The sequence below is a fragment of the Paramormyrops kingsleyae genome, chromosome 7 (genome assembly GCF_048594095.1).
Source record: "Paramormyrops kingsleyae isolate MSU_618 chromosome 7, PKINGS_0.4, whole genome shotgun sequence".
Classification (NCBI taxonomy): Eukaryota; Metazoa; Chordata; class Actinopteri; order Osteoglossiformes; family Mormyridae; genus Paramormyrops; species Paramormyrops kingsleyae.
Genome location: NC_132803.1, coordinates 11629903 through 11655098, shown reverse-complemented (window position 1 = coordinate 11655098; position 25196 = coordinate 11629903). Strand labels below are relative to the sequence as shown.

At 46.0% G+C, this 25196-nt stretch overlaps 1 protein-coding gene across 1 annotated transcript; it reads left to right on the top strand.

Moving 5' to 3' along the window:
• The first annotated feature begins 11922 nt into the window (after nucleotides 1-11922).
• LOC111842209 (granzyme K-like) lies at nucleotides 11923-15777 on the top strand. Its single transcript, XM_023808598.2, has 6 exons — nucleotides 11923-11939; nucleotides 13014-13227; nucleotides 13313-13460; nucleotides 13642-13801; nucleotides 14066-14341; nucleotides 15105-15777. The coding sequence occupies exons 2-6, from the start codon at nucleotides 13164-13166 to the stop codon at nucleotides 15297-15299; spliced, it is 843 nt and encodes a 280-aa protein (XP_023664366.2). The 5' UTR covers nucleotides 11923-11939; nucleotides 13014-13163; the 3' UTR covers nucleotides 15300-15777.
• The last annotated feature ends 9419 nt before the right edge of the window (nucleotides 15778-25196 follow it).

The window sequence follows — 25196 nt, the reverse complement described above, 5'->3', positions numbered from 1 at the left end:
CGCGTGAATACATTTCTGCTGTAGAAGGTCATTATGGCGCACTTAGTACCAAGGATACGGCGGAAACAAACAAAACAGGCAGCCCCAAACTTCATTATTTTGCTCCCTACGGGTTTCCAAGGCCAGGCATAAGTATGGCCATGTAAGATTGTATTCTACAGTAGACACTATAATTTGTTTTCTTGTCTGAGTTGGTGCTCATTAGGACGGAAAGCCTGAGCAATAAGGGTGAACACGTTTCACTTATTAAATTAGCTATCTATTTAAGTTAATTTGCTGTTCCGTTGTCCACGTGCACGTCGTTACCTCCACTGGGGACATGTTTATAGATTAGTTAATGTTCATAATGAATAGATTATTATCAAGGTAATGTTGGATCTTGTTGTTGAGCAGTAAATATTGAACAAGATGACTGTTTGCTGTTTTATATAGGGCTTTTCCCTATTAGAAGTCTATTTGTGGAATATGGAGGGATATAATGTAAGCGTACAAAATTTTCAGCCCGGGTAAAACACCAGTTTCTTAAGGACCGCGATTACACAAAGTATTAAGACTGCACCTACACGATGGTACCAGTAGGTGGCAATACTTGTTGACTTGGAGCTGCCATTCAAATGCCATCCGTTTGAAATGTCCTAAGTGGATATTAAAACCATGAAAATATGAAAAAAACAACAAACCAAAGAACAAGTAAACATAGTAGCAAGTAAAAAGATGTATTTGGTTTGTATGTGCTCTTACCCAAAGTATTTTATAATACAGCTTTAACTCTGAGAAAGTGCGTATTATGATGACCTGCCTTTGCTCAAACAAACACTGCCGGCTGTTGCAGTGAATAAGAAGCACAGGTCCCCAGATTAATTACTAAAACATAACTTTATGGCAACCTTTGGTGTCTCTCAGCTTTACTGTTCCCACCCGCCTCACCGCCAGTCTTCAAATCGCATCGTCCCAGTGGCCAGGAGGGTACACTGTTCTAATTGACCTCCAGATGGACTGAAGGGGGCGCCGTTGTGTCCCCCTTCAGGATAAAGAAGATGTCTAGCTGAAGGTGAGCAGAAAGATTATTTTCCAGCACTGAGGTTTGATTTGTTCCATTTTGGACACGAGCAGTTCCCAATTTGCCAAATAAATTAATATGCAAATAGAGGATATGTCAGCTGTGTCTGTGTATCGCTTGGGACTTCTTGGACTGTGTTAAAACGAAAGTTTCTGGAACAACATCTCAATGCCTGTATCGGACTTCCAAAAACAAGCAAGAGGGAGGGATCACAGTTCCCGGAAAAGCCTCGACCAGACCCGGCCCCCAGCCCAATCTGTGCCACCTTCCGCGGTCATCTAGCAGATGTTCAAACATCATCACTGCGGGTGATGACAGAGGGCTAAGCTCCTGGAATCCTATGAAAGGAGCTCCACCGTGATGTAAACATGGCCAAAAATGCAAATAACTTATTAGAACTTCAGAAAATGCTAATACAAACAGTAGATTCCTTTTATTTTACTGCAGAATGTAAATTAAGTTCTGGAGGGAATTCATTAGAAGTGTTAAATCCAAAGTTTGATTTTCAGATTTGACCTGAATCCAGAGCAGAATGTAAATGCATTACGGTCCTGACTCTGAAGTTACCATGGAGAGAAAAAGTTCTATTTAATAAGCTAATGCTTTCATCTGAAACAAGTCCTAACATTAATATTTTGCATTACTGGTGATGGATGGATGGATGACATGTTAATGAGAGTAATCACTGCTGATCATGCAAGTTGTGTTACTGAACACTCATTACATCGGTGTTTTCTGTCCTCAAGGAGCCCCAGACAGTCCATGTCTTTCTGCAGTCACGCCCGTTATTTTAGTAGTTGTGTCTTTAGGTCTGCTGCTACTATGAATTTTGATGTAGTCTAAATATTGGTCAATGCTGATGCATGGGACTGATGCTAATATCATGATTTTTAACAAATATCTGCCCATATTGATATGGTAACTGGATATACTGTTCATCTCTAAGGCTAACATTCATTTTTACTTAGCTATCTAGTTAGCTACCTTAGAGTCTTAACCATTGCTAACTTAACAATTACCTTTTTTGCACTATGAAAGAGGGGTAATTTCCCAAATGCATCATAGCAAAAAAATTATCTTAACCATCAGAGTTAGTGTTCTGCGCTACAAAACAGGAGTGAGTCCCCAAAAGTGTCGTAACGCAAATAGCGTTAGGTAGCGCTACCTTCATGAATATTAATCACCTTTCCTATTCTTTCCTACGTTTCGGAAATTAAGTGTTTGTCTACCTGCAGCACGTGTGCGAGAGAGCAAACTGGGAGGAGGATTTTGCCACCAAGTATCGATTATAACAGATTGTGTCGTAACAGATCAATGCAGTTGAATCGCCACCTTAATAACCGATTCATCACGATGCATCGTTACACCCCTACGTCTAATAGGTGCTGCCAAGCCAGCCGTGCCTGACACTCTCATTAAAGCTGTTACACTCTGTTCTGCATTTTACTTTTCAATTACGACACTTAGGCTGCGAGTCTCTGGCTGAAAACGCAGAAAGAGACCTAAGGCGGCATCAGCAGCATGACACGGATTCACTTCCGTAAATTCATGGAGCAGACTCAATCATTTCCTGTTAAAAGCTGCTCAGTGTGTGAAATTAAACTGCGGAGGAGAGGAACAGGGATGATTTTAATACGAAGTTCTCGACACTCGATGGTGCTGACAGATCCCCCCCCCCCCCCCCCCCAGTGTAACCAGCAGTCTCTGTTTATCCTCGTAATCGCGGGTCTGTTCTGGAGTTTAAAAAAGGCCAAATGTTCAGACCTCTCCTTTTGCAAAGGCTATAGAATCTTTTATTAATGTGCAGTTTGATATACCATCGCAGCCCTATCTGCTTGAAAGAGGCTCCAGGCTTTCATGACCAGGATCAGCGGCTAGATGGATGAAATGAAACTGACTGGCCGAGGTCAAGGGGGGGCTGCTTGCACTGCGGTGGACACAGGTTATTAATCCACTCATGCTACCCGTCGCCAGGCCCAGCCGGGGGTGGGGGTCAGTCTGCCCCTACCTGGGTAGCATAGAGGTGGTCCAGCTGTCATTCAGCAGCAAACCCCCTTTTTGATAATAAAAAAGTGTGACCTGAGAGTCGATAAATATAAAGGCCGACCGGCCTCATGTAGCCGCGTCTGAATGCAAGAATCTGCTCCTTATTAAACGTCAGTAATGGACTTGCTGTCTTCTAAATGAAGACTTAATTGGTGCATGTATTGGTGCGGCTCCCGGCTTGGGCCTTGACCAGCAAGTGTCGGCGGCCTTAACGTGACAAACGCCAGTCCTTTGTGTCGCCCCACGGCTGGGGATTCCCGCGTAGCGGCTCGGCGTTTTGTCCTAAATTAAACTTATTGAGGAGTTAATTAGAGGTGGTGCTGGACTGAAAAGGTGGATGCGGGAGGAACGGAGAGGAAGTCGAATTCTACTCAGTGCGTCATTCTGACAGTGTTCCGGGGGAAGTTAATTAAATACACGGCCATGCACGGCATTATGGGGCATTATCTGACACCCTAATGAATGTGGCGTGTTTTTAATTAGCATTGCATTGTGGGATATTACAGATCATGTTTGGTCACATTTATGGCCAATTTTCTTGAAGGAATAAAGAGTGAAAGTGATTTTAATGCACATTTATTGAACTTTTCATTAAAAAGGCAGAGATGTGTTTTTGTGAACCCGGATGCCTTCAGCAGCTTCATGCATCACTTCCTTCCTGTCAGTTTGACACCGGAAGCTTCCTGTTGGCTGACACCTTAAGGTGCGTTTGTCACAGATGGGGGGCACAGTGGAGATGTCAGGCCGTGAAGGGCTGCCCCCCACCCCCACTTCGCTGAAAACTCTCTGAAACTTGTGGTTTAAGATGCCGTTAATCTACTTTTTCTACAGTATTGTAGCTAGGTACAGTTCCGCAAATTGGCTGGCTTAAGATTGAATAACGTGGAAGGAGGCTGGAGTCAAAACCAATATATTTGATCAGCTTTGATGTCTAGCGAATGAGCAGCCGGCCCTGCGGGCTTCTCCTGCAGCCTGTGCAGTAAATGCCGGCCTGCCCACCTCCAAATGCAGGCCGCTGGGTGAATCTCTGCTGATCTGCTGCCTCTGGCGGCCGCTGCTTTAATCAGGCGAACCTCAGGAGGCAAACAACTGGCTCCCTGGGGCCTGGCAGGCGGGTCTGCTGGCAGGTGGGTCTGCTGGCAGGTGGGTCTGCTGGCAGGTGGGTCTGCTGGCAGGCAGATTAATGAAGATCTTCTTAAAAATCTGCCAGTCACAAAGATAAGAGTATGGAGGTGTACCGAGGTTTCGCCGGTGGGGGGGCACAGCTGGATGGGCAGGCCGTGTGCGGGATCCTTGCAGTCTGCACATGAATGTAACACTAGGCTGTACATGTTTAAACTGTGTCTGTCCCTTGGTGTAAATCAGCGATAGGAAGTATCTTACCTGCTCAAGTTCAAGCAAAGGCCTCCAGACTAGCTGGGCAGAGCTTCGTCCTAAATCAAGATAATGATCCCAAGCACAATGCTACAGTAACAAAGGAGGTTTTCAAAGCTAAACACTGGAAAATACTTCACTGGTCATGTCAGTTACTCTGTCTCAATCCAAACAAGCACACCGTTCAGATGCTGAAGAAAAAAGTCAAAGGAAAAAAGTCAAAGACCCAACATCCATGGTGGTTCTATGTTGTATAGTTCCAACAGTGGTGGTTCTAACTTGTATGGTTCTAACAGTGGTGGTTCTAGGTTGTATGGTTCTAACAGTGGTGGTTCTAACTTGTGTGGTGCCCTGGGCAAACCCTCCCTCCCCCCCCCCAACAAGAATTGTGTGTCCCACCCTCCGTTGGCCATACCTAAATCCGCAAGTGCCTGACAAGTAGGAGCTACATTGGAGGCTTGGCAGAGCATCTCCAGAGAAGATCCTCAGCACCTGCTGATGTCTATAAATCACAGACTTCAAGCAGTCATTGCATGCGAGGGATATGCAACAAAGTGTTAAACATGACTAATTAAATTTACATACCATGGCTGTGTCTCAAACAATATTGTTCCCTTAAATGAAGGGGGGTGTATCTATAAAAAATGATGCAAATTCTCTAGAGGGAAACCGATATTAAAAAAGTTACCCTTTAATAAAATTTAAGAATAGAGCATTTTAACCTCATGTGAGTTGTTTGATTACACGTCTGAAACTGGAGTACAGAAGCAAATAAAACTTTTGACTTTGTCTCAAACATTTTGGAAGGGGTGTCATATCTCATTTTTGGTTTTATTCATCTATGAACTTAGGGATGTAGACCTAGAATCCAACACAATTTGCAGACTTTCCTGCTCAAACATACATACTAAACCGATTTAGCTGTATTTGAGCAGGAAAATCTGCAAAGTCAGGTGTTGGCCCCCCAGGACTAGAATTGGGCAACCCTGATCTAGACTGACCCTGAAGGCTACTTAATGATCAACCGGAGGTGTCTCGAAATTCCCCACCCCCACAATGTCTGTGACCTCTGTGGGGGGCTGCATAACCTTGCCAGCTCGCCCCCGAAGCAGGACGCCTTGCTGATTGATTGCGTTTTGCTTTTTCTCGCTGTGCTGGGACCTGTGAATGAGACTGTTAGCCGCACAAGATTAGCGTGACTGTCTGAGCATTTCTACACCCTCCGGGGCTCCCTACATCATGCAGTGTACAGCATAATCAGCCAGGCAATAAAGAATCAATCCAGCACTTATTTGATCTGGATCCAAGGGGACGTTTCTGCCAAACAGTCAGGCTCATTTCTTCTCTTTGAACAGTGGCTTAGCTTTGGGATGCAGCGTCGTTGGTACACTGGGAGAGCTGGGCCAGGCTGCGGAAGGAGCTCTTTGCCAGTCAGCCAGTGAAGATACTGCTGAAAAGTCGTCTTGTAATAGATTTAGGTGGCTATCTCTCTGGCCGACTGAGAGCTCTGAGGGCAGTTTGTTCAGTTTATTTGACCTGCACCTCTGGGTCTGGATTCTCTGCAGCATTTCTGGATCCTTCACCAGATGAATATCTGTACCTGTTTCCAGTTTTGGGAAATCTGTCCATCCTGGAAAGCGCAGCAAGTGAGGTGAGGTGACTTTACATGACCATGCTGGTCATCGCTCACCATTCCCACACCCACCCAGTGTACCCGCACCATCGGAAACCCACCCAGTGTACCCGCACCAGCAGACACCCACCCAGTGTACCCGCACCATCGGAAACCCACCCAGTGTACCCGCACCATCGGAAACCCACCCAGTGTACCCCCACCAGCAGACACCCACCCAGTGTACCCGCACCATCGGAAACCCACCCAGTGTACCCCCACCAGCAGACACCTCCCAAGTTTACCTGTACTAATAAACACCCCCCCCCCCCCCAGTGTACCCATACCAGCAGACCCCCCATCCATCTTCTAGCTGTTTATCCTAGTCTGGGTTGCAGCATAAAAGAAACATTAATAAATGTGTCATACAGAGTGAGAGGGAGGGGTTTAATTACGTCGAATACTATTTTTCTAGGAAAGGAAGGTGAATATTAGTCTGACTCAAACTGGGCTGTTAAAACACACAAGCCATGTCAGTTTTTGTGTCGGGTGTTAGTACAAATTCAGCACACAAAACAACTTAGGAGTGGAAAATCTCCTTGCAATCTGACTCAAAGACACATGAGTTTTGTCTGTAGGAATTCTGGACATCCACTGAGCTGGAGACACTGCACCCTGATGAATGGAGTGAGAGAGGGCTTGTGGGTCACCATGAGAAGGCCTTTTGTGAAGCCTGACGTCTTAAATCCTAGCTACTCAACAGGCTTTATTTTGTAGCCCGTGACATGCCTGGTTCTGAGTATATTATCCTCTGAGTATATTATCCTCTGAGTATATTATCTTCTGAGTATATTATCCTCAGTCTATGGTAGGTGTCTCCAATAGGCAGAGCTGAACTTCTGGCCCTCAGACCACATATAGTCAAGTGTGTGTTTACAGATTATGCTTTTTTTGTAAAGAACATTGTCAAGAGCACCTTCTGAACGGTGCCTTTCAGAATGTAATACCGTTAATGGAAAAACGTCTTACTTAAGAATGTGCACTGATATCTTCCGCAGGCAGCGTGCCATTCATTGGTGAAAGGTGACCAAGGAAAAGAAGTCTAAGACTAACGGTATACTCACACTAGGCCAGTGGTTCTTTGCACCGTGACCCGATTTTTACCATGACAGCTCAGACGTGATACTATATCAAGTATAGGTTTAAATTAACGATATGATCATGCACACAGTGTGCTCTGCAATTTACACCAATCAATGCCTGTCGCAGAAATCTGATTGGAGGCCAGTGAATTTTAAATTAACCATCTGTGGATTGGCTTCTTGGATTGGTCGAGTATTCACTAGTTTTGTGCTAAGCATTTGCAGGCCCAAGACCCGTTTATATAGGTTAATTCTAGGATTGGCGCTGGGAAATCTGATCGTGGATCAGCACATGAACTTGCTGGGTTTTAAATACTTACATTTCCAACTCTGCCTTTTCAGAACTTGCCGCGACCCAAATTTGGGATCGAGACCGATGGGTTGAGAATCGCTGCACTAGACGATCTGTACCACGACTGAGAAAGTTTGACCCACAGAGTCTAGTTCGTTTGACTGGTGTGATCGCTGAAGGATTGATTCAGGCCCAGCACACATTTAGTGTGATTAACTGTCAGTGATGCAAATGGAAAATACATATGTACACTATACATGACCCAGAACCAGAAGGTAGGCTGTACAGATCACATGGCAACAAACATTTAACAAACATTGTGGCAAAGCGATCACTTTGGTTTATGGCCAAGGTGCTGCGTTTTCTGGAAATCTGGCCTGACAAGAGTATCCAGGAACAACGGGATGTAAGACATAAACACTCCGAGATATTTGGTGAAATATGTGAGTAACTTCATATGTGCAGCACGATTAAATAAAAATTGCTGCATTCCACACTCGATATAATCTATAAGAGAGTTGTGTGTCATTGCGCCCAAAATGACTCCAAATAAACCACTAAATGAGGACATGTATCATGAACTCCATCATGCTGGGCGATAACGCTTTCTTCCAGTGTTTTCTTCAACCCAAAAAGTTGCATGGTGATGATGAAAGCGTAATGTGGAACTTTCAGCGCAATGTGAGCGCAGACCAGCGGGGGAGTGGGGGGGGGGGGCAGTTGTGCTCGGACACGGTAAAAGCAACCGGGCTAAGTGTGGGTTGTTGAACATTGCAGTGAGAAGAGTGGAAGATTTGCCACAGGACTGCCTGTCACTGTGAGCGATTTACAGGAAGCAAATTTCCTATCACTTGCCTTTGACTCGTCTTGTGACCGACTGACGTAGAGCAGCCGTCTATGTTCGTAAGATATTCCGGTGGGAAGGCTTTTCATGAAGAGGTGCTTTATTTATTAACAATACAGCGACACGCAACTGGTGAAGTAATTTGAAATGAACTGACCCAGTTCTTTTTTAAAAAAGTGGCTTTGACATGATGAGCATCACTTCTGTCGTCACTGACTGAGCGCCATCGATGTGGACGACGCGAGGGTACAGTTAGCAGGCTATCTGCTTTTAATGCCGCCCTAATGGCCTTCCTTTGCATCATCCATAAGTCAGTGTTCACTGGAAAATGAAAGACGTCATGGATACAGTAATGAAATTTGTAAACATCATTTGTGAGAGTTCTAGTCTACAGGATCACCTCTTCAGAGCCCTGCTGGAGGAAATGTCAGCAGAATATTATGGCATACTAATAAATAACGATATGCTAAGTAAGAGTAGAGTGCTGGAGGAACTGTGTGAAGAACAAGATGAACTTTGTTAATTTTTAAATGACATGCAGAGCCAAAGCGCCCACACTTTTTTGAATTTTCTGAATGACAGCAAGGAAATGGCTTATGAGAAATTTTTTTTGAACATTTTGTCTCTTCTAAATCAGCTTAATTTACAACTGCTAGGCAGGAAGCACACTGTGACAGAGATGTATGTATCCGTTGAAGCTTTCCATTTAAAATTGACTTAAAAGGGAAAAGGCTGTACTTTCCTCACCTAAGCCAGCACTGTGAGAATGTCAATTAATTTTTTCGACCCCTGCCCTTATATGGTTGGTTGAATCTGGCCCCTGAGGACAATTAATCGGGGATCCCTGGTCTATAGACTAATAATCGTTGTTAAGTTGCGTCAGAATCGGTCATGTGTCTTTCATTTTGTGCGTCACCGTGATCTCACAAGGCGCCCCGATTGATGCAACCTAGACAGCTAGTGAGTATCTAATCAATCTCCAATAAAAAAGCAGTGTGACTTTTCTTGATTTTTACTGAAAAATCAATATCCTTGTAAAACTGAAAATACAAACAATGTACATCAATATGCATGACTGTTATGAAAACATAGATATGGGTGTTTGGCCTATTTGCATCTCATATTATGCTAATTGACTGGCACCTAGCATTAGCACAGTTTTATAAATGTTTTGTACAAGTTTCATAAATACGTTCTGAACATCTTAACATTCTTTTCAGCTACCAAGCAACCGATACAATTGACTTCACATTTTTTATAAACGTTTTCTGCATAATCTAAAATATTATACAAATCATGTAACTTGTGTTCAAGGTTATAATATATTAATATATTCTAACGAAACAATTGGAGCAGGCTAAATGCAATACATTGAATAAAAATGCAAAATGTGATTACAAGTTGTTGCACTTTGCATTTGTGCTTGTTGAAATGTGGTCCCCTAGGCTTCTGAAGTTTAATGGATTGGAACTTCACTGCACAAGAAAACACGAAAACTAATACGGATGTAGCAGCATCTGCAGAAAGAGGTGCAATAACAGAAAAAAAAAACAGACTGACTTTGTAGAGTGTGTTTGCTGCCTTGTGTTTCGGGAACGACTTCACTGTTTGTGCTGAAGCGGCCTTCCTCTCAGCGCTGTTCCTGTGGGACCCTCAGTGTCAGTCCCGTCTTCGCTACTCCCTCAGCAAAAAGTCACCCTTAGTAGTGCAGATATTCCCAGATGCCGGTGTAGTTTTAACAGACGTGTGTTTGACGCCCATCTTTTCTTCTCCCCACATAGCATGGAGGAGAGGAGTGTCGCAGAAATCATCCGTGACAGGATGGGAATGATGCGTAAAGCCGTGTGTGGCCGTGATTTTGGTGCCTGGTGGTCTCTGTCCGGACGGCCAGGTGCAGATCAGACGGCTCTGATGGAATGGGGTGGATGTGAACCGGGCCGCGTGTGGTTCTGACAGATTGGCACAGCGTTTCACGTTGGCCAACACTCACGGTCCTCTACAGCACTCATCAAACATAGATTATTCTCCTGGCTGTGACCCGTGAGCCACGACTCCCCTGTCACCCCGATAGAAAACAGAGGGGGGGGGGCTTCTTCACAAAAAGTGTGTGATGGTTCATTACATCCAGTAACATTAAACAACAAGTGAGGAAACTGCCAAATTTGGCCCCCAGTTATTCAGTGAATAACACGAGATGCACGCTGACAAGCATTAATCTCGTCACGAAGAACAACAATAACCTGCTACCATGTGATGTGCAGAGACCACGCTTCCCGTGTTTGTGTCACAGCGAAGACTGCAGCTGGCGATTTCAATCTGTTTTTAATTAGTTCCACATTAATTATCTTTATTATTGTGAAATAAATGGGCTGATGGCCTTGAAAATAGACACATATATTCTGCTGTAGACATCAGCACGGAAATCAGCATGAGGATTATTTTAAAACAAAAGCGCAGAGTGAAAGGCAGATAAAGAGGAATTACACAATACAAGAGCACTGACTTCTGTGGGGATTTAGGTTGTACTGAAGTGGAGAAGGGTGCTGGTTGTAGAAGCATGTAGTTCGGGAAAAAGCAGGTGCGGCACCGGTGCAGGGAAACACCCCGGTCACATGACCGTCTCCTGGTACCGGCCCCCTCTGGAACCCACTCTCTCTGGAGCCCGCCCCCTCCGGTACCCGCCCCCTTTTGAACTCACTCCCTCTGGTACCCGCCCCCTCTGGAACCTTCCCCCTCTGGTACTCACCCCCACTGGAGCCCACCCTCTCTGGAACCCGCCCCCTCTGGTACCCACCCCAACTAGAGCCCACCCCTTCTGGAGCTTCCCAGATCGGGAGCAGCTTTTCATGCCGGAAACGCTGCTGTGCATTGAAATTCATCACAAGGATCTGTGCAGGGCGAACAGATCGGAACGATTTCAGATGCTGCATTAAGCTGCACCCTGGAGCCCTGGAGGTTTATCTCTGTTTTATCCTGTACGTGTCACTCGCTTATCGCATTGTTAGAGTGATGGGTAGTGTGTCACTGCAGGAAAGCGTGGCTGAAAGTCGTCCCAGTTAATCAGACCGCTGCTCAGGGGCACCGTGCTGGTGCTGACCCACCTGGCCTGAGGCTCGTCTGCTTTCTCATCAGCTCCCGCTGACGGGCAGCACGGCCTGGATGCCTAAGCGCCTTTGCACATCAGCTCAGAGCATCATGCTGCCTAGACGCACTGATGAGCTTAATCAGCGTTGATGTCGTGATGATGACACGGGTCTAATGGCCATGGGGGGGCATCCTGTCATTAAAAATGGGTGTTGGGAGGGACTCACCATTAGATCAGCATTAGAAAATGGATGGTTGGGTGCCCAGAATGATCAGCGTGTCAGTAATTAATCCAATTTTATTTGTTCCAGAGGACGGAGCCTAATTACCGGGCTGAGCTCCAGTGCAAGCTGGCAGGATGCGGGACCCCCTTGGGCGCTCAGCGGGTACCGCGATCACACTCTGACCAGCAGATGGCACTGTGGGCACCGACCAGCCCCCTGGCATCTTGCCAGACTTCCAGGAGGCTACGGCATGATCACCAGGTGGAGGATCGCCTTGGCCTGAAGCACTAAAGGACCCCTGCTAGATCCCTCCACGGTAGATGTCAGAAGGAGCCTGGGGGTGTGATGACCAGGGACTTCCTTTCAGCCTTGTTTCTACCTATCTGTCAAACGGACTTGCAATTTTGGGGGGGGGGGGGTGACACTTTTTGCACCAGGTTTGTTTTAAAAACTTTTGCCTGATGAAAACTCACGACTGAAACAATCGTCTTTAAATGCATTTTATTCAGCTGCCACAGCATTGTGGACGGACGGCTGAAGCCCAAGGCAGCATATGACCTGTCCTCTACATCAGTGGTTCTCGACCTTTTTGCACCGCGACCCTATTTTTGCAGTCGCGACCCTATATCAAGTATAGGTCTGAATTTACACTATGATCAAGCATGCAGCACACTCTGCAATTTATGCCAATCAATGCCTATTGCACACATCTGATCGGATGTGCCAGTGAATTTTAAATTAAGCATGGCTGGTTTTAAAATGCCTACATCTCTAACTCTGCCTTTCGACCTTTTTGAAACTTGGGTTGAGAACCGCTGCCCTACGGGAGCATGCTGGTCTGCGTAGGCTTGATGCACCTGAGGTTTGCCACCTTCTCACAACAGTAAACAGCTGAAATTGCGGGCTGAAGGTGTCTGTCAAGCATCTAGCTGAGTGGTGTGCTGATGCATCTCACTGTTCATGGGGTTTTAATTCTAAAATATGTAATATAATCATGGCATTCTACTACCAACCACCTGTGGCACTTAAACACTCATGTTTGCAGAAATTGCAGACTCCACTGACCTGTGAGCCATTTAGGGTGTAGAGGTTCACAGCCAGAACAGCAGGGTGCAAACGCAAATCCATTCACCGCCAGTGGAATGTGATAATGCTCATGTTGTCCTTTATGAACATGGAATATGTTCTGATTGGTTTCTATAACAGTGCCGGATATCGCAGTTAGGATTTCTGTTCAATGACCTGCTTAATTGCAGCGTGCAAAATTACTTTCTGCTGTCTCTGTTTTGCCTGGAATGGGGTTTTTGGTGGTGACCTTTGTCTCTCTCCTATCAGGCAGTGGCTGGCTGCACTCTGCAGGTCTCAGCTTCATACACGCGCGACACGCTTCCGCCCTGAGGCGATGAGGGGCCACACCTCCTGCTGAGACCCTATAAATTCACGCCACTCAGCCTGCAATTGCTGAAGTAATCGGGCTGTAGCAAGATGCGGCTTCAGGGCTCTGCTACACTGGCTGCTGTCTGCCTTCTGTCCATGTGGGCATTGGCAGGTAAGTTCAGCTTCTCTCTTCTCTTCTCTCTCTCTCTCTCTCTCTCAGGTCACAGAGACTAGAATTTGTTTTTGTGATTTCCCAGCATGCTTCAGTGAAACCATCATAAACGGGAAGGAGGTGAAACCTCATTCCAGGCCCTGGATGGTGTCGATCCAGGTGAACGGTCACCATACCTGTGGGGGTGTTCTCATCAAGGACAGCTGGGTGCTGACAGCAGCTCACTGCAGGAGGTCGGTTGGGTTCCTCTTTGGGGGGGGGGGGGGCTGTGAGACTCGCTAACTCGAGCTGAGGCGGGAGGGGGGCATGGATGGTTCATAGCGCCTAGTGACCTAAGATGGCTGTGAGTCATGAATCTACACTTGACTTCAGACAGGAGCTCTTTGTCCATCTCTAAACCAAATTTCTGGGTAGAAACTTCAAACAGTCCCTGAAGTTGGTAACAGCCCTGCTTGGAGCTCACTCCCTAACCAAGGATAAGGACAAGGACATCCTGCGTGTGAGAATCGACAAATGCGTCATCTTCCCCTCCTACGACCTGAAGACCAAAGCTGGTGACATCATGCTTATGAAGGTAGGTCCACAGCCTCTGTGGAAGACAACTTGCCTTAGACTTGAGTAACGCATCTGGGCAGAGCAGTGATGAAAAACCATAGACACACAGACGCTCACATATACAAACATGCATGTTTGTTCGGCAAGGCTGACAAGAAACTCAAGAAAAGAGCAAAGTGAATCTGTTTTTGTGAAAACAAGTTTTTCCTCCATATCTTGAAGTCCTTTGATGTGCCTCTTGTGAAATTCTCTCGCGGGGCCCTGATTGCATGACTGTCCGTAGCTTCAACGGGAGGTGAACCCCAAAAGCAAGACGGTCAAGGCCAAGGCCCTCCCTGCATCGGGTGAGGACGTCGCCCCCAGGACGCGCTGCTCAGTGACGGGCTGGGGGGTGACCACTCCGAATGGCAAGACCCGGTCTGACACTCTGCAGGAAGCGGAGGTCAGTATCATGCCAAGACTGCTGTGCGCCGATCGCTACAGCGGGTCCAAAGACGTCGTCATCACTGAGGACATGCTGTGTGCCAGGAACAGCTCCACCGGGGCAGACTCTTGCACGGTTAGTCCTGGTCGCCCGCTGTGCCACGTCACGCTTCCGTCCAAGTGTGAGGCGAGTGGGCAGCTGCAGAGTACCTAGGAGTAACTTAGCAGTGAGTAGGGTTTGGGTGACTGGGTAGTCTTACAGTGTGTGAGGAGGTAAGCAGGGCTTATGAATACAACGTACACTGGCAGCATGTGCCTCAGCATGTGGATGTGCCTCTATGCTAGTGATCAGAAGGTCACTTGTTTGAATCCCATACTCAGCAGAATAGTCACATATCCATCAACCCCTTGAGCAAGGCCTTTAACCCCCTTGAAATGCTCCAGGGACGCTGGACAAATGATTGACTCTGAACTCGGACCCCAAGCTTCACGCTCGACTGTCTGTGTGGGCATGTTTATATGACATTGTGGGAACATTTTGTCCCCACAATGTGATAAAAACCTGTTATTTTGACATTGTGGGGACCATTTTTTCGGTCCCCACAAGGGGAAACTCAGTTTTATAAAAATCTGCGAATGCAATCGAAAAACTAAAAATGCAACAAGTCTTGTATTTTGTTTGGTTACTTATAATTAAGGTTAGGGCTGGGTAGGGGTTAATGTTATCATTGTTGGGATTAGGGTTATGCCCATAGAAATGAATGGTCCCCACAAAGATATGAGTACAGGTCTGTGTCTGTGTGTGACTGTAAGTCTCAAATGAGTGCAAGTTGAGACATATGAAAAGAAGCATTCCAATGTGCCTGTACATTTCATTTACGAGTGGTGATGTGTTGCAGGGAGATTCCGGGGGGCCCCTCCTGTGCAGGGGAGACCTCGTGGGTGTGGTTGCAGGTGGAGGGCCCCCCTGCGGAAACCCCAAGAAGCCCGGCGTGTATACCCGACTTTCAAAGACCTACCTGTCCTGGATCAGCTCCATCATCAGTCTTCCTAAGGAGGTGTTTAGGTCACTCTCTGCACACTCCTGTGTTTAGGTCACTCTCTGCGCACTCCTGTGTGTCGGATTCACCTTTCCGGAACTGACGGTACACTGTCGAATCTCTCTAAAGCGAACTGTCGCCCTGTGAACGCGATAAAAGAGCCGTTCAGAGAAGACTCTGGCTGCTAATGAAAGGGTCGTGCGCAAGGATCGAGAGGCTGGGCCGACACACCGTCTGTAAGGAAAAACCCGCTTCTCATTCCTGTCTTTGTGTTCATTCATCATGAGCCCTATTCAAATGGGGCCATTTCCTACTGGAAAACTGAACAAACCGCGCAATCTATGAGCAGGGCACTGCCCCCCCCCCGCCGTGTCATAAGGTGGGTTCAGATCTACTGCCTCTGCTCTAACATTAAAGAAGCTCAATCAGAGACAGACAGAAGTGGAGCAGCTGCCCAAATCCCCCTCATTTCACCCAGAGTCTGCTGGGGTTTCGCTTGGCTTTGCTTCAATAAAACACCGGATTTCTTACAGTCCTCTTATATGTTTTTGTGCTTTGTGCTGAAAGACCTAAATAATACTGACATGAGGCAGAATCGCAGTGGAGGAGGTAGAATGCAGGGGCTGTGTATGTGTGTGTAGTGTGTGTGTGGTATGTGTGTGTGGCCACGGATATGCCTTACATTGCAGATCAGAACCCTTAAAACAGCATTCCCCAGTTCAGGTCATAGGGGACTAGAATCCAACCCAGTTTGCAGATTTCCTTGCATAAACACATCTTAATTGGCTAATTGCCAGGTTCATTAGGTGTGTCTGAGCAGGGAAATCTGCAAACTGGGTTGGATTCGGATTCAGGAAACCCTGCCTTAGAAGTGTTAGGTAGGTAGCAGCAACGTTCTGAATCTCAATGCTGAGTGCACTGAAAAACCAAATGCTCCTTTTAGTTTTTATTATCTGTAAGCTGGAGCAAAGCTATTCTGGGCCCCCCGACAAAATTTACGGGCAATTTTATATATAATTGTATGTATCCAAGGGCCCCTGTAAAGTGCTGGGGCCCCTGAATCTGCCAGGGTATTCATGCCCCTACTGTGGCCCCTGTAGAGTGCTGGGGCCCCTGAATCTGCCAGGGTATCCCTGCCCCTACTGTGGCCCCTGTAAAGTGCTGGGGCCCCTGAATCTGCCAGGGTATCCATGCCCCTACTGTGGCCCCTGTAAAGTGCTGGGGCCCCTGAATCTGCCAGGGTATCCCTGCCCCTATTGTGCCCTTGTCTGTATTTCAAAATCAATTGTCTGTTGTGTGATATGAGTCAATAACAACAGATTAGTTGTTTGGGAATTTCTCAGTAATTAACCATTGTGGAAATTCAATTAAAAAATTGTCCAGTAATTCTGATACACTTTAAACTGGAAATAAAGTCACACATATACAGTAGGTATCTTCATGACTCCTGTGAAAAGATGGGAGGATGTAAGGATTACCGGCTGAATATTTCCCTTTCCTTACCTTTTCAATTTACCATCCTTTCTTCTCTCAGTGTAGCATCTGAATGAGCTTCTGGGAGTTTTTAGAATTTAGATGAACCATTTTCCTTGAGTATGTTGTACCTACTCTCTTAAGAAGCCCATTTGAACAGAACGTCACAGAATCTCCTCACCTGCATTTGAGATGCCTGCTCTTCCACATTCCCTCTGTTAATGGGGAGGATCTGCGGGCCTGATTCATGGACGTCTTCTGGGAGGCACCAAACCTGCTGACAGACCCGTGGGCCGTTTCACCTCCCTGGGGCAGGCAGTAAGCGGCCGCAGCCATTGTGGGTGTGCAGACCCAGACAGGTGTTTAAAAAGTGTTTTATTTATCGCCTCTGCGACGGCGAGCCTGCATCAGTGCAAACGCACGTCAGACATGCGCGGCTTGTGAGCTATCGACAGCAGGCTGACTCACGCCGGCCTCTTCATGCCGCAGAGCACGGCCGCTGCCATCAGGGTGCCGTGCCAGTGACTGGCGTGTAATTGCGGCCCGCTTCGCAGGAGCCCAGCGAGGTGTCCCAGGAGGGCATTTGTGGCCCAGGCCCATTTGAAGCCAGTATATGTGTGCTCTGAGTCTTACAACATGCAGTATTCTCTGCAAGGGGGTGTACGGTCCTCCTCCAGCCCCCAGTGAGGCCTGAGACCTGAGAGTTAAGGCCTACATGTCTGCTTGAGTTATAAGTGATCAGGGTGGAGCACTCAGTTGGTTTCTCTGCTCATTTAATCAGTTAATAACAGCACTCACTGACTCTGCCTGGCCACTAGGGGGAGCCAGCTCTGCAGCATAGATATACAGATAAGATTTACAGATGCTCCTCTACTTACGAACTTTCAACTTACGAACTTTCAGAAATACGAACGAGGAGGAGTGTAAGTCCAAATTGTGTTTGTTGGGCTCCCGTTTCCTGTCCGCAGCATCAATTTTTTTTTCTGCACGCTAATTCCGCCTAGTACAACTTCTGGCCGCTACTCCCGCCGCGCAGCAGCGTAGCGTGCGAACTCCCAGCATCATAGTTCTTAGTACTTACGTATACCCTTAAAATGATGTTGAATAATGACTTACGAACATTTCAAGTTATGGACAGCCGTTCGGAACGTATCTCATTCATAAGTAGAGGAGCGTCTGTATTTTCAATCTGCAAAACAGAAGGTAAGTAGAATGGTATTGCAGTTTCTCTGGAAGCCTGTTATAGATACATGGATATGGGACAATAAGTAATAAAACAATAAATAAAAGGAAGCAATAAAACATACAAAATGAACAGTAAGAGGTGCACAAAATTGCCAGCCAAGAATATGGGAGCTGCAAGTAGACAAATAGTTCAGTAGGCAGTTATTGTTGTGTGTGTAAAATTGTAATATAATGTACACAAGTACTTAGTAACAGTGAGGTCATATGTCACATGGCACAGTGTTACTCAGGAAGAGTCCAACTGCCTGACAGCAGAAGGATAAAAACTGTTCATAAGCCTTGTAGTCCCAGCCCAGATGCTGTGCAATCGTTCTCCAAAGGGAAGAGGAGCAAATAGACCATATTCAGGGTGTTTGTGTGTGTGTGTGTGTGTGTGCAGGGGGTGGGGGGGTGTGTGTGTGTGTGCAGGGGGTGGGGGGGTGGGTGTAGAGTCCTTCATGATACTGGAAGGCTTTTTCTTGCACCAGGTGGTTTAGACAGTGCTGGGTAAGGAGCTGGTCGTGTTCATTGTGTTGGTGAGCCATACGCTGCGGTCCCCGCCCCTTCGAGCTTCGCAGGTCAGCCGGGCTCTGAGATTAGTACAGACACAGTTTCCCAGGCTGTAACCAACTACTCCAACTTTGATACTTTACACTATGATGCAATGAGTAACTATATGGACTAGAGTAGGGCCCCATTCCAGTTTTCGCCTAGAGCCCCCAAACTCAGCCCACCCCCCAATCCGTTGCACACCTGTCCCTGAGCCAGTGCTGTTTATCTGTCCCCTGTGTGACTAAGCCCGGCACCCCCTGCTGAAAAAAATGAGTTTCAGTGTTACAGAGGAAGAAACACCATGCCCCCTCCCCATCAAAGACCTGCCCCAATAATTAGCTTAGAACAAGATGAGAGAAGAAATTCAAAGTACTGCCCCAGTTTATTGTGCTCGGAACAGTTTCTCTCGGCAAAGTGGCCCGACGCTCCAGGTGACCGTCTGAAGCCTGATGGAGGATGCGGTCGTGAGTCTCTGAAGGTTAAGAATCAGTGCGCGGTCCTCAGCCACAAACCATTACACTGGACTAGAGCTCCGCACCCGCAGATACATCCCTCAAGAACCAAGGCAGAGAGGGAGTGTGCTCAACAGCGGGGAATTACTGCCACCTACTGGACAAGCGTGACACCAGCGTGGAGCAGCTCGTCTCGGAAGTGCTTTGCTGTAAACGGACAGGCTCTCTCAGGAGCATATAGATGGAGGCTTTTGTACATTTGCGAACATAAGTAACTTAATAGGAATTATGAAATTGTTACGGTTATCTCACATATTGACTGAATCACATTGCATGGTACCGGCAGGTTGTAGTTGGGAGGTCCTTGGACAAAAATAATTAATAGATGAAACTCTTAAGTTAATATTTAATTTGCTACATATACAAACTTACAGTGATTCATATTTACGCGATAAACTAGTGATTTAAAAACACTGGTCAAGAAAGATTTCGCCATAGAACAATTAAGGGGGTTCGTTTATGTACCTTTTATGCTGATTTCAGAAATGTACTCAGAATTTCGCTGCCACTCATAGTTTTAGACTATATTTATGGAAGCCCGTTTATGCCATCAGGAGTAGAAAAAAACACACATTTTATCTCAGGATTCTAGTAAGTGGAAATTCTGACTTTTCTTAGCCAATCAGGCAGCGCCCCCTCCACTGAAGGACGCTGTTTAGGAGTAAATCACCAAACACGCTTTCTTCACATACGTAACCCGCACGTAGTTCCTAAAATGCTTCGCTTTGAATAATTTATTCAGTTATTCTTGTGATGCCAGCATTTGCGTAGGACTTCTAGTAGCTTGAAAGACACAATTAACCAAAAAGCACGTTTGATATTTGTATATTATGTATTTTATTTGTGTGGCAAAAAGAAAGTGAAAAAATTGTTGAGTAGTGTAGTTGTGAAATAACCATAAATTAATGCGTTTGTTCTTATCTTACAGGATCAGGCTGAACAGCGAATAGACAGTCGGATGCACAGAGAAAAGGCCATATGATGACAGATCAGAGGGTAGCCGTACTGTCGAAGTACAAACTGTACTGCAATCTACCATCCAAATGGTTACTATTAACACTTTTAATTCCTGGAGGAGAAGGAAAAAGTCACTTTGGAGATATTTATGTCTGACACGTCCCTCCATCAGAAATAAACAGTAATATGACTATATGCTATATGAAATATGTTTAATAGATGATAATCTTTCATGCCCGTTGATAAAATGTGTTGTGATGATACAGATATACTGATGAGGGTGTGATAGCGGGTTCTAGTGCAAACTGTGCACCTTGTTACCCCTCACTGCCTCCCGCAGAACCAGGCAGCAGAACAGCTAAGGATCTTCTGCCAGTTTGAAACACTGGGGAAAAAACTTTACATCACACCCCTGTTCAGGATATACTGTGAGCGTCAGGAAAGACTGCTGACGGATCAGAACTGACGGATGACTTAGTGAGGTTTTACGCAGATCGCCTTCCTCATTTTCCCAAAAGCCCCCCAAAAAAGGCTTCTCGCACTGTAACACTGACACACCGAGTCACAGTGCTGACTCCAACTTAGAAAGCACACAGACACAAAGTGCTCATTGTGGGATATATTGGCCTGGAGCTCGGGACATAAAGCAGGTGTCGAAATGAGCCCATAATCCAGGTAGATACCCAAGGTAAAGATCCAAGTCTAAAACGTACACTTAATAAACACAGCAGCCATGAGACTCCTCATTGGCAGAGTATACAAGCTTCAGGATGCAGGGATCTGAGGCTGTAGCCCCAAGCTGTCATACAAGGCCATGGAAGCCATTCCTGTATTAGTACGGCTGCACAAATTCTGAGGTGGCATGAAATAGCCTGATCTCTACATGCAAGGATGACCTCATGCTTGGAGAACAGGAAAGGGAGCTTCAGGATCGCAGAGTGCTGAAACCCACTTGTGAAATCAAAGGAGCGGCCTTCCATCATGTTCCGGGAGGCTGCCTCAGGCCAGGATGGGCAGCGCCTTGCTGATTAATGGGCCGCCTTGACTATTAACCGTGTCGGCCCTCTCGCGGCCTTTGGCTCTGTCGGACTGGAGAGGGTCCATAATTACTTTCAAAAGTACAATGGGTTTCCGATAAAGGATCAAAAAAGTCACATTCAGGGAGAAAGTCCTTCACGGTTGATGAATACATCAGATGCGGTTTTCTGTAATATTCGTTATGAGCATGTTGGTGCTGTTCCAAAAGGCATTGATGCCCACTCCATAATGTGGTCTGCACAGGGTTCGAAGGCTTTGTAAAGGACTTGCAAGGATTGTGGTGAGTGTTAGGTGATAGGCTTTTGACCCACAGTCGTTGGTTCAGGAGCGGTGATTAGACTGACTGAGCAAGTCTGGGCTTGTTACAGTCCTAAGGTTTGGAAACAAGGTAGCGATATTTCCCATGATGCCTTGCTGGTAAATATCACAGTATTAAGTGGGGTGAGGCAGATCTGACTCTGTGAGTCTTTGCCCTGGTATTTCCGCAGAGATGAGTAACGGGGAAATAAACTGGAACGAGTCACGATTTATGGAGGGGAAAAAATAGAAAGAAAACAAAATGAAATGTTGACCCAAATAAGCCACCGGCTCAGATGAAAGGCTGGGGATGAACTCCAAAACATGTCTCCTGTCAGTACTAACCTATTGAATTTAGCCAGATAATATTAGAGGTGTTAAATATGAAATAATTTAAGTCTTGTGTGTGTATAAGCAGATGTGTTAGCTGGTGTGTAGCACTATCCTGGATGCAGGGTGCCAAGGTACATATTTATTTCGGTTCTCATCAAGAAAAACAAACCCCATTGACTGTCACCATGACAGAACCCTGTAGTTTTTCATGAACCTGTTGCATGACCTCGAGTGACCTCAGGTGCTGACTCTGCTGGACCGTCTAGCGCTGTGCAGCCTTATCTCCCACCCCTGCCTGGAATTCAGGCATCCCATTGGCCCGCCGTGCTGCCACTCTCACCTGCCTGTGTTTCTGGCTGGTTGCATCACCCCTCCCCCCCCACTCCACTCACCGTTCACTCCCCATCCGCCCCAGCTGGCTTTTCCCGTCCCCTGTGAGTCACTCACCTCTTATTCAACGAATCTGATAGTGCTAAGTGGAGCAAGGGAGTGCTGAGCTCGTATCGCCCCCCCTCGGCCCGTCCTCCTCAGTCCCCAATGTACACACACTGAGCTTCAAAGCACATCGCTCAGCAGAACCTGTGCATGACGGCATTCCTGAGCAGGATCAGATCATACGGGATAGAACATTTGCTCAGATGGCTGAAGGGCTGTCATGCAGGGGGCACGAAATATCTGGAATACCCTGTAATGTTCCCGCCCACCTCATAACGTATATTGATTGGTTGGTTTTACTGTCACTCTGCATTATTCTATTCAGGGGTACGTCTTTCAAAAGCTCCTGTAATTACTTACGTTGTCGGAACTGTTGAGTCGCATGGTTCCAATTATGTAAGTTGCTAATGATGTTAGCGACTATGCTTTTGGGAAACATGCCCCAGCAATGATATTGTACAGGGCTCAGAGAATGCCCTGGGCTGAGTGCGATCGCTGCGTCTGAATATCACCATACCAAAAGGAGGTGCCACATCTAGTTTACCGGGTAAAATAACATATTAATAATGCAGTTTACAATTGTTATACAGACGCTACTCTACTTACAAACTTTCAACTTTACGAACTTTCAAACATACGAACGAAGAGGACTGTAAGTCCAAATTGTATTCATTGGGCTCCCGTTTCCTGTCCGCAACACCAATTTTTCTTTCTGCGCGCCAATTCCGCCTAGTACGACTTGGGGCTGCTACTCCCACCGCGCAGCAGCGTAGCGGGCGTACTCCCAGCATCCTAGTTCTTAGTACTTGCGTATATCCTTAAAATGATTTTGAATAACGACTTACGAACATTTCAAGTTACGAACGGCCGTTCGGAACGTATCTCATTCATAAGTAGAGGAGCGTCTGTATTTAATTTTTATATTATAAAATGCCCTGTCGGAGCACCCCTCCCTGTACGTGACTTGTCATATTTTGTTGGTAATCAAGGAGCAATGGCTGTAATATGGAAGAGCAGGGCTTTCAGTCCCTAACTTGACTTAATTAATTTGGTATAAAAGAGAAGCATTAAATGGTTAGAGCAGCTAAGTCAGAAAAAGGCCACCCGCTTTTCTGTACGATCCTAAATCTAAAAATAAAACATCCAGGATTAATTTGTACTCTTCACCACCAGGGGTCATACTTTGAAACATTTAGTGAACTCAATAGCGAGTGTAAATGCTCTTTGGATCCTGTTCAGTGTGTGATGACTAAGAGATTCATTTTAATTTAATGTGTTTATTGGGAACTTTAGCTCACATTTATTTTGAGCTTTTCTGTACTGTAACCTTTTCTTTATAAAACCATGTTCTGCTCATGGTCCCTGTAGAGTGTCGCTTTTTATCATTCGCTTTTTTATATTCCAGTTATTGTCGGTTCGAGAAAACGGTCACACTGCAGTAAAACCATCACAGAAATCTAGCCGTTTAAACGCTAATAAAAATATTTTCATGTAAGCAATGTAAAAATGTTGTCTACTTAGGGTGACTGCCCAGGGGCCTGTATCATGAAGCTGGATTTTCAAGTTAGCAAGATAACTTATCTGATTTAAGGTAGTCTAGCTAAATGTAAATAAATTACGATAAAGTCCATTTAGACTGGGGCACCTTAAATACAACAAGTTATCTAGGTAACCAGCAAATCTTGCTTTGAGATACAGGCCGCAGATCTACTAGAAAATATTTTACGTAAAAAAAAATAAAATTCCCATCTTAACCACAAAAAGTGTTCCTTCCTGTTGTGATTTCTTTAGACCAAATCAACTTGGAGGGGGGAGCAAGCTACCCCCATGGCCTGCTCTTTGCCTGGGGGTTAGCCTGAAGTGCACTGCAGAGGAGATGAGCTTTTTCCTACTGAGACCTAAGTAGCCAGGTGAGAAATATCACAGACCTCAAAAATGCATCGGAACCATTCAGCAGCAGTCAGCAGCGCCATGTTGGCTCTGTAAGGAAGTGAGGGCCAGAGAAACATAAACATCATTCCTTTGTTTATTTGATTTCTGAAGAATCTCAGAGGAGTTTGTACTGGGTGTGCTCTAAAAAGGGCGGGCACTGTTTGTCACTGCGGGGTGAGTCAGGTGACCTTCCTGGTTCTCCTTCATTTGCGCTTCCTGCCCCTTATCGTGGCTGTCTGTTTGTATGAGCGTATGCTACTTTGTTCTCACAGTGCCGAGGGACCTAGTACTGAATCCTTTGTGTGTGTGGGGGGGGGCACTTTCTCGTGTTTTTGTTCGTTGTGCTAAACCCACTCCCCACGTATGCTCTCGAAGGGGGACCTGCTCCAAGAAAAGCTGCTCATGTTATTGTGTCCCAAGAGTCACGTTTACTTTCCACATCGAATTCTGCACAGATTCAATATTAAGCTTTCTTCACCCAGAGACAAAAAATACACTAATGATAGTAAAAGAATCAGCACTCAAATAAAACATGTTCAGAGACTGATCACTCAACATGAGCATGCTCAGAGACTGATCACTCAACATGAGCATGCTCAGAGACTGATCACTCAAAATGAGCATGCTCAGAGACTGATCACTCAACATGAGCATGCTCAGAGACTGATCACTCAACATGAGCATGCTCAGAGACTGATCACTAAACATGAGCATGCTCAGAGACTCATCACTCAACATGAGCATGCTCAGAGACTCATCACTCAACATGAGCATGCTCAGAGACTGATCACTCAACATGAGCATGCTCAGAGACTGATCACTCAACATGAGCATGCTCAGAGACTCATCACTCAACATGAGCATGCTCAGAGACTCATCACTCAACATGAGCATGCTCAGAGACTCATCACTCAACATGAGCATGCTCAGAGACTCATCACTCAACATGAGCATGCTCAGAGACTCATCACTCAACATGAGCATGCTCAGAGACTCATCACTCCTAATTAACATGCTCTGAAACTCTCCATTCAAACTGCCTAAAAATGCCTGTCGGCTCAGTAGATCATTAGATGTCTTAGCTTCTTGTCAGAAGCACCTTTTCCATGCATCCCAGATGGTAGGCGTCTGGGTGGGATATTACATCAATAAGACTTGTGTTACAGATAATCTTATGCAGAGTGACTAATAGTGGGAG

What these genes read in the sequence shown, in the direction of transcription:
- LOC111842209 (XM_023808598.2), top strand. Translation starts at nt 13,164, where the DNA reads ATGCGGCTTCAGGGCTCTGCTACACTGGCTGCTGTCTGCCTTCTGTCC. An exon ending in ACAGCAGCTCACTGCAGGAG is followed by an intron (nt 13,461 to 13,641) that starts GTCGGTTGGGTT and finishes ATTTCTGGGTAG; the next exon opens with AAACTTCAAACAGTCCCTGA. An exon ending in GTGACATCATGCTTATGAAG is followed by an intron (nt 13,802 to 14,065) that starts GTAGGTCCACAG and finishes GACTGTCCGTAG; the next exon opens with CTTCAACGGGAGGTGAACCC.